The following is a 9,326-nucleotide window of genomic DNA, read 5'->3' as shown; positions in this document are numbered from 1 at the left end:
CCAACCCCCAAAAGAAACTGAAGGCATATATTCTGCCCAATGGGACAGATGACCACACTACAGTACTCCCTGTGTCCCTGGGAAAAGCTGAGAGCGGCTGTAGCTAACCAACCTCCCTTTGGGTCCCCACATACATAGAGCTTCCAACACGAGCAAGGGGGCCCAGCCAACTCACTTAAATCAAAAGACTAAAAAAACCAAGACGCGATAATAAAAATAAGAATGGTAAACAACTGAAGAGAACATCCCTGGTCCTGCAGCTGTCTACAGGAGGCCAGATGGCCGGTCTCTGGCTCTCTCTGCCCTGGAGCTGGGAAACAACACAAAGCTGCCCTCAGAGTCACGGTAGACACCGTGGAGGCAAAAGGGATCCTGGCCAAGCCAGGGGGCGACTCAGGCCTCTGACCTTCTCCCAAGTGGTCCTCCTTCCTCCCAGCCCCTTGCACACCTCCCTGTCAGCCGTCCACCAGAGTGAGACCATCGTAGAGGGCGCGTTTCCACATGTAGTAGGTAGAGCGGGCGGTGAGGGGGAAGAGGGTGCTGAATTCCTTGTAGGAGGGGAAGCTCTTGGACTGGAAGCGCTTCTGCAGGAACAGCTTGGCCTGGGCCTTGAACTTCGTGGTGGCCAGCATGTCCATCACCAGCACCTGGCCGTCCCGGCCCCCTGCCGAGGCTGCTGTCACCACAGGGTGACTGGACAGGGACCCACTGGGGGGCCGACCCTGGGCCGTGGGCCCCTCTTGCAGGGCCCCCTCTCTGGAAGGCCCTCCTGTGGCCTTCCTTGGATCCTCCCCTGGAGAAGCTGCCATTGGCCAAGTCCCTTCAGGGGGAGCCACGGCAGCTATCACATTCCTGCCAGCTTCTTTCTCCTCTGCCTCCTTCCTGCTCCCTCTGCCCAAGGTGGGGGCCGGGATATGGAGCTTGGACAGGCTTCCGGGCCAGCTTCGGGCCAGACTCTTCCAGACCCAAAAGGAGGAAGGCGACAAGCTCGGGTAGCGGAGACGGAAGCGACAGAAAGGGAGGTGCCCACCAAGCACCTGCTTGCGGGCCGCTCTGCGCAGGCGCCTCTGCCAGCGGGACAACGGCACCCTCAGGGGCAGGAACGCCCGCGGGGCGGGTGGGCCCCCACCCGTGGCTTTTGCTGCCCCCTCTCCGACCTCACCACCCTTCCAAGGGAGCAAGGCCTTTTCGCCCACCGGCACTGGCTGGGGAGGCCCAGACTCCAGGAGGGCCGGCACTGGCTTGAAGCTGGGGTTCCTTCGGAGAGCTTTTCGGCGCCAGTTGTAGTAGGTGGACCTGGAGATGCCCGGGAAGCGGCGTTTGAAGCAGCGGTAGGGTACCAGCGTATTCAGGGCAATGCAGTGCTCCAGGTACAATTTGGCCCGCTGCATGAAGACCACGCCAGGGCTGGACGCGGCCGTCGAGGAGCATCCCAGCCCCTCGGCAACCTGCCGCTCCGGCAGCTTCGTCAGCTCCTCCGTGGGGGTCAGGGCCTGGCAGGCCCCAGAACCCACGAGCTCGTGCTTCCAGGCGTAATAGGTGGAGCGGGAGATCTCGGGGAACCTCTGCAGGAATTGCTGCAGCGGAACGACGCCCCCACGGTGGAAGCTGTCCTGCAGGAAGTGCTTGGCCGAGAAGCGAGTGGCCACCTTCTGCCGGTGCTCCTGGGACTGCCGCCGCCAGCGGTAGAAGGTGCTCTTAGTGACGCTGGAGTGCTCTCCCAGGTGCGAGTAGCTGAGGCCAGGCTCGCGGTTGAGCAGCTCCAAGGTCTTGGCGGGCGGGGGCAGCGGAGCCGGGCCAGGGTGGGCGCTCTCGGCCTCCACCTCCTCCAGCCCCACCACGGGTGCAAAGTACTGGTGGCGGAAGAGGTGGCCACTGAGCGGCTGGCCAGCCCACATGATGTGCAGCGTGGCGGGCGTGTGGTCGCAGCGGCGCGGGCGGATGACACGGTTAAAGTACGGCCGGATCTTGAGGTTGCGCAGCGGGTAGATGGAGTAGATGTTGCGCTGGACCACCGAGGCGAGGGCGTACAAGTGCCACACGTTGGAGAAGCTGCTGGGAAAGCAGGTGGCCTTGACGTCCGCGTCGAAGATGGCCTCGAGCGTGGCGGACGGCAGGCTGGTCATCTCCGGGGACTCCTCGGAGCGCAGGGAGTAGCGCACCGCCTGCAGCATCACCTTGGAGTCGATCATGCCCTGGAGGTAGTAGTGGCGGTGGAGCAGCATCTCCACCACCGTGCGCGCCCGCAGCTCCAGGCTGAGGCCCGCGTCACCCCACAGCAGCAGGCTGGCCGCCTCGAAGAGCAGGCTGCCCTCGCCCTGGCACACCAGCGGCAGCATGTTCCGGGGCGCATCCTCCGGATACAGGCTCAGGGCCACCGAGTCCACCTCCAGCACCTGGGGGCCGGGGCCCCCGCCACGGCGGGTGGGGAGAGCGAAGGAGGACAGGACCTGCTTGGCCTCCAGAGCGGCACCGACGAGACCCTCCAGGCCCTCTGACTCCACCGCCTCCTGCAGCTCCTGCAGCACGTGCTGCACCAGCTGCTCCCGAGAGGTCATCCTAGCAGGGCAAAGGGGAGAGGGCAGAGGTCAGGACGGGTACCCGGATGACACTCCTGCGCCCTGTCCCTCCAGATACTGCCTGTCTACTCCCACTCTGCCATGGAAGAAAATGGCTACGTGCCGCCTGGGGTTTGTTTAATTACCCAGTGGTACAAAGGAAGAGCTCGATCTTGGAGAATGGCTTTGAATCCTGGTTCTGCTATTAGCTTGAGCAAGTCATCAACCTCTCTGTGCTTCTGGTTCCTTTTCTGTTAAAAGGGAGACAATAAAAGAATGTACCTTATAGACTTGTTGTGTGTATAAATGAGACAAAGTAAAAAATGGCGATACATGGGTGTGTGTGTATATATATATACATACATATGCACACATATATATATATTCATCCTTAGAAAAGGGCCTGGCACATAGTAAAGTACCACAAAAGTGCGAGGTCTTATATATTAGAGTATTATCTAGTATTATGGGAATTCTCTGATGGCTCAGCAGGTAAAGAATCCGTCTACAATGCAGAAGACACAGGAGACTTGAGTTCAATCCCTGGATTGAGAAGAGCCCCTGGAGAAGGAAAATGGCAACCCACTCCAGTATTCTTGCCTGAAAAATCCCATGAACAGAGAAACCTAGTAGGCTATCGTCTATAGGGTCACAAAAGAGTCAAACACGACTGAGCAACAACATTTCTAGTATTATACATATTATATAATACAAGTATTAAAGTATAGTCCATGGGCCCTTGGGGTTCCCTGAGATTTTCAGAGGGGCTTCAAGTTAAACTCTTTTCATAATAATACTAAGATAACACCACTAAGATATGATTTTTGCAATTGTGTTAACATTGGAGTAAAACAGTAGTACCTCAGCATGGATCAAACTAGAAATCACTATGTTCTTCACCACCATGTAGTCACAGTTGGGAAAAAGAAAGCTAGTACCACTCCAAAATGTCCTTGATGCAGCAAAGATTATTATTTTTTAAATCACAAGCCTTAAATACAGGCAGCATTTCTGCTGCACAGTGGTATGTAACGAGTAAGTGACAGCTGCTTGGGCTGCATGATGAACTAGATGTTTTTTCATACAATAATGTTTTTTAACTTGAAAGAAAAATTAAGTGGCATTAGTTGTTTAGACTTGGATATATTTGACAGATGTTTTTCTCAAAAGTGAATAAGGTGAGCCTGTCACTTCAAGGAAAACTTTATGGTCAGGGACAATTTTTGAGCTTTCATATGAAAATTAGAATTTTGAAAAACTTGTATCTACTACAGTGAGCTTGACAGCTTCCCAGTACCTAAAGATTTTTCTGATGGGATCAGTGGTGACACTAACACGTCTAACTTTTTAGACTATGTAATGGAATGGCCAGCATTTGAAGGTCTGTCACTCAATGAACCCCCTTTCCCAAATAACCAATAGTCTGGCACAGATCATTTCAAAGTATAAAAGAAAGCAAAGGATTTTAATATAATAGGGTACCAAAGTTCCTGAATATTGTTTCAGATTCTGCATTATAACTAAGGTTTGAGGAACTACCACCAGTTAAATTTTGGTATAGTTGTCAAAAAATATCCACTGAAAAAGCTATCAAAATACTCTTTCTAGAGAAATTTCCTAAGGTCCAGTGGTTAGGACTTGATGTTTTTCACCTCTGTGGCCTGGGTTCAATCCCTGGTTGGGGAGCTAAGATTCTACATGCACTGAAGTTAAAAGACCTTCCCCTGTCCCTCTGTCCATCTGTATCTGAATGAAGTTGGATTTTCTTCATATACTTCTACCAAAATAACGTATCACCACAGATTAAATGTAGAGGCAGATGAGCATCTACTTATCTTCTGTTAAACCAGATATTACAGAGACATAAAAAACCTAAAAGATGCACTTGTTCTCACGAAACACTTTTTGTTCTAGAAAAGTTTCTTTTCATGAAAACTATTATTCATTACCATGTAACAGGTTTGTTCTTTTTAATAAAGAAATCTTTTCTAAATGTCTAAGTTTTAATTTTGAATGTAATGTACGTTGACCAATGTAAGCTATATAAACAAAAGCTCTTCAGGGTCTTCAATGTTTAAGAGCACACAGGGGACCCAAGACCAAAAAGTTTAGAACTGCTGACCTGAGACAGAGATGGTCTTTTCAAAGAGTTAGCAGCAGCCTAGCCCTTGTGCTGACAGAGATCTGCTAAGGAAGGTTGACTATTTGCCATGCACTGTCCCAATCCTGGCGCTTGAACTTTAAGGTGGGAACCACCATCACCCCCAACTTACAGGTGAAAAAACTGAGACCATCAAAACGAGCCTCACTGGCCCCATTTGCCCAGGTGACGTAAGCGACGCAGCCAGTAGTTGAAACCAGATGCTCTTTAGGACCCGTGATTCATCTACTCCAGCTTAAAATGCCAGTCACCTCTCAGGACAAACTAATCCTCCTAATTACTGGTAAGTTTTCTGTGTTTTGCAAAACAGAGTAATATTCCTTTGCAGACACTTTTTTAAATTAAAAAGGAAACCATTAACCTTTCTCAGATCTCTGTTCTTAGAGTTTAATAAATTCCTTTAGATTAGCTTTGGGTTTAAAAATTGTGTGTGGGTATACACATTTGCCAGCTCACTGCACACCTGAAAGGAATGTGTCTTGCATTCTTAAAAGGATGTGTTTGGGTGTAAATTATGGTTCAGTAAAGGTGAAAAAAAGTTTTTAAAGAACCAAAGGCTTACCACCAGAATTTTACTTGATAACCATAAAAAAGAGAGCTTTTTAAAAACTGGGTAATGAGAATCAGCTTTGGATAAAAATTTCTTACCTGTAGATTTTTTTTAATGTTCTTGTGACAAATCTGATCTAACCTCCCACTGAATTTCTATTTGTACCATATTATTTGACCCTGGAATTGAGCTTTTAATCTGTTGATCTTTTATATACTTTATATTTACTTTTTAAAAAACTTTATTTTTTTTTTTTTGACTCAGGAGATAAACTTCAGCAAGAATACTTCCATATGCGATAAAAAATCGAGCCCTGAGGAACAAACTGTACACACAGAAGAGCTTTTTCATTCTGGCAGACAACAAAGATGCTGGGGGTTTTGTTTTTCTTGCATATCACTTGTAAATGCTGCTATACGGATGAATATAAATGAGCTCTCTGCTCTGCTACTTTCCAAACAAAATTGTGAAAATAACCACCATTACCTACTGCTTACTATGTGCATTTAGGTAATTCAACCAAAATCTCAACAAAAAAGAGGGGACAATTAAATCATGTGGGTGATTCTTCCTGCTCTTCCATGTGGGGAACAGGGCACGATGTTACCTTGTCCGATTACAAGTTTCTGTGGGCTTTGCACTGGATGAGCATTTGGACTTCAGGCTTTACAGAAGTAATTTTATTTATATGCGGTTCTCACTTTCCCTCCATAGGAGCTACAACTCCATCACACCTGCACCTTCACCAGGATGGCTACTCTTAGTTCACACTTAGAGAAACAGAGGCTTGGGGGTTAAATTAAATAACACTCCCAAGACCACAAGCTATTAAAACTACAAAACCTAAGCAATCTGACTCCAGAGCTCCCCTCAAAACCACTGTAATCCCACCAACCAGGGAAATACAGGGCCCGAAATGGTCATTACCTAAAGGATACAGAAACACATGGATTCTTGGGGCTTTCAGACAAATCTGGCCATTTTACAGATAAGGAAACTGAGGTCCGGGAAGGGAAAGTTGACTTGCCTGAACTCCCGCAGCAGGGTCCAGATACCCTCCAGCACGTCCAGATATATCACACTTCTTCCTGTGCAAACCCCACCCTCCTCCCTCCCCTGTCCCACCCTACCTACCTGGCCAAGGCCCAGCCCCACCCCATTCCACCCTAGCTCATTCCTTTCTCTTCCCCAAAGAGGTAAGAGGAGGTGTGAGTAGGTAATACCCTACTTCTTTTTTTCTCTAAAGCTTGCAGAGAAAAAGTAGCTCCCCGGAGAGGCGCTGCACCCTCACAACTCAGGTGGGTCTGGACCAGCAGAGAAGGGGGCAGTGGGGAAAGGCAGAGGCCGAAGGGGGAGGCTTAATCATACTTAAGTAGACAATTGGTTGATGGGGTTCAGGTGCACCAGTCTTTTCGGAGATGGCTCCCTGGAAATACAAGGCCAAGCAGAGCTGGCAATTACCAGGTGCGTTGGTAGAATAAGGTGCAGAAAGTGAGAGCTAATCTAGGGGCCTTGCCCAGCTGGCCTCCCCTGGCCCCACCATTATTAGAAGGAATCTGAAAAGGCGTGAAACCAAGGAGGCAAAGCCTCTCCGGCTACACAGGCTCCCCTGGCTTGAGGTTGGAAGGGGAGGAAACAGGACATCCAAAAACATCTAGCCAGCATCTCTGACACCCAAGAAGGGCTCTGGAGCCAAGGAATGGATGAATGGACACAGGTAGCTTCTGCAGGCGATTCAAAGCCTCGCCTTCACCAAGGCCTGCTTTCCTCCCCTACCATCCCCATCTCCTTATTTCAAGCAGACGGGGTCTCAAGCTCAGGTTTGGCCTCTGTCCCTTACATTTTAGAAGGAGTGAGCCAGCGCTCTGGGCAGGGCTAAGAGAGGCGCAGACAGTGCTGACAAGTCTCTGGCACCTAGAACAGACACCCTCCCTGCCAGCCTCTCCCTGGACTTCACACCGGCTCACCAAGGACCCCCATCCTTCACAAAGCAAGCCCGACAAGCATGAAGGGAGCCACACAGGCAGGCCTCTGTAAGACTAGCATCTCCCCCGGCCTGGCTCCACACCTCTCCTGCCTGCCCTTCAGTCCCCCTGCTCATGCTGACCCAGCCGCCCAGGCTACGCCCCTGGCTCAAGGGAGCGCCAGCCATCTTGGTTTCTCCCCCAGTGGCCAGGAGGCCCCGTGGGGCATGAGGGAGCCACAGGGAACTGCCCAGTGGCAGGCAAGTCCCACGACTGTGACTTCCCAAGGAACCTCCCACCACCAAGGGCAGCAGGAGTGCCTGAGGGCACCAGGGTGGGCCTCGGGCCTCCCCATCAACCACGCCTCAGGAGTTCCTAAGTCCAGGGTCTCTAGTGGATCACGTGCCTGGAAGGGAAGGTGAATGGGCAGTGGTTCCAGCCACCAGGAGGCCCCCGGGTGGCGGGGAGAGGGCTGGCGGGTTGGGGGCATCAAGGGAGGGGCTAAGGCCAGGGGAGGGGAGACAGGCAGGCGAGTGGGGGTGGGGAAGGGCTGGAGGTGGGGGTGGGGAGAAGGAGAACTTGAAACAATGCCTCCCCTCCCCTCTCCACACACATACTCACACACACTTACACACAAACACACACACGTACCCGCAGCATCTTCAGAGTCACTCTTTGACCCCTTTGGTGTCCCAAGGCCACCCCCTCAATCCCCTGGGGCCTCCAAACTGCATGAGGCACCCACTCTTCCTAATTTAGAGGAAACTTCCTAGTTTACTGACCTCGAGGGTGGCCCAGAGCCCAGGGGGCATCCACGTCTCTCTCCACCTTCCAGCTTGGGACATTTAAGTCACCCTGAGGGCAGCGTCCCCAGCCGAGCGCCACGCTCACTCCAGAACTGGTGTCATGTCCGTGGTGGACCATTGAGCACGAACTGTCTTCAGCCAACTGGCCGGTGGAGAGCGGCTTAAGCCACTCCCCGCCAGGAAATCGCCCACCCTCAAGGGCTCTGGTCCCAAGATGAAAGAAGTGCAAATTCGGGGGTCACTTCCAATGGTAAAGTGATGGAAGCTATTGTGTCAGCCTCTCTACCCAGCTGGGGGTGTTAAGGCACCCTGACCTAACTCTGAAACGGACCCCGAACTGCCCAGGGAAAACTTGAAAGAAAGTTGAAAGATTTCCAAAGAGTTTGGGGGGAGGGGAGGGGAGGAGAAGGTTTAGATAGAAAGACCGAAGGAAAAGAAGAATCTGCGGCCAGGCTAAGAGGGGGAGGGGGGCGAGAGTGAAGCTGAGGGCTTGGGGAAACTGGCCTTGGCTGATTGGTTAGAGAACTTGGGGCTCCCTGAACCCCCAGGATGCATCTCTTCCATGAGGCAGCTCCCCCATCCCTGGCCCCGTGAGACGGGGGAGGCTGGAGAACTCACTGCCCCCACTTTGGTGCAGGCCCCTTCCCTTCCAGAAAGGCCTCCATCCCCACCTCGCTCTGAGCATCCCCCTGCCTTGAGACTCAACACCTCTCACCCCCAAAATGAGAGGGAGTGCCAAAGATGCTTCCGTCCAGGGTCAGGGCGCCAATCCCAGGATAAGCCGGGCTTTCTGAGCCCCGCAGGCAGGTAGGAGCGTGTGGTACCTGGGGCTTCCGTCCCTCCCGGCAGCTCACCTCAGCCCAGAGGCCTCAGATAATCCCGGAGGAGCTAGTCCTATCCGCCCGTCCAGTTCCCCCGCTGGTGGGGGAGGTGAGGGCGGCCAGATTGCAGCCTTTAGTGGTAGCTCCCCCCAGGGGCTTTCCTGCCCGGCCTTAACCCTTTGGAGTGCTGGGGCCAGCAGCTTCTCCCTGGCTCCCGTTCCACCCACCTCTCTTTATCGCCCTACCCCCGGCTACCACTGTAAAATGCCCTCCAGGGTCGATTATGCCCCAGCTCCACTATTAACATTTTCTCCTCTGCCAATCATGAACCCTACACTTATCACCTAAGTCAAACATCCTTTATCAAATGTCCATCCTCAGGAAGGCTGGATGCGGGGGGCCACAGAAGTGAACTCAGGTCCTGTCCCGGCATCTTAATCACCCCAGCCCCACCCACCATGATGGC

General features: G+C 52.1%; 1 protein-coding gene across 1 annotated transcript; it reads right to left on the bottom strand.

Annotated features, from left to right (window-relative positions):
* Positions 1–302: 302 nt before the first annotated feature.
* On the bottom strand, positions 303–2,836 carry VRTN (vertebrae development associated). Its single transcript, XM_061429439.1, has one exon. The coding sequence runs from the start codon at positions 2,556–2,558 to the stop codon at positions 456–458; it is 2,103 nt and encodes a 700-aa protein (XP_061285423.1). The 5' UTR covers positions 2,559–2,836; the 3' UTR covers positions 303–455.
* Between the last annotated feature and the right edge of the window lie 6,490 nt (positions 2,837–9,326).

The sequence above is a fragment of the Bos javanicus genome, chromosome 10 (assembly GCF_032452875.1).
Source record: "Bos javanicus breed banteng chromosome 10, ARS-OSU_banteng_1.0, whole genome shotgun sequence".
Lineage (NCBI taxonomy): Eukaryota > Metazoa > Chordata > Mammalia > Artiodactyla > Bovidae > Bos > Bos javanicus.
This window is presented reverse-complemented; position numbering and strand designations above follow the sequence as displayed.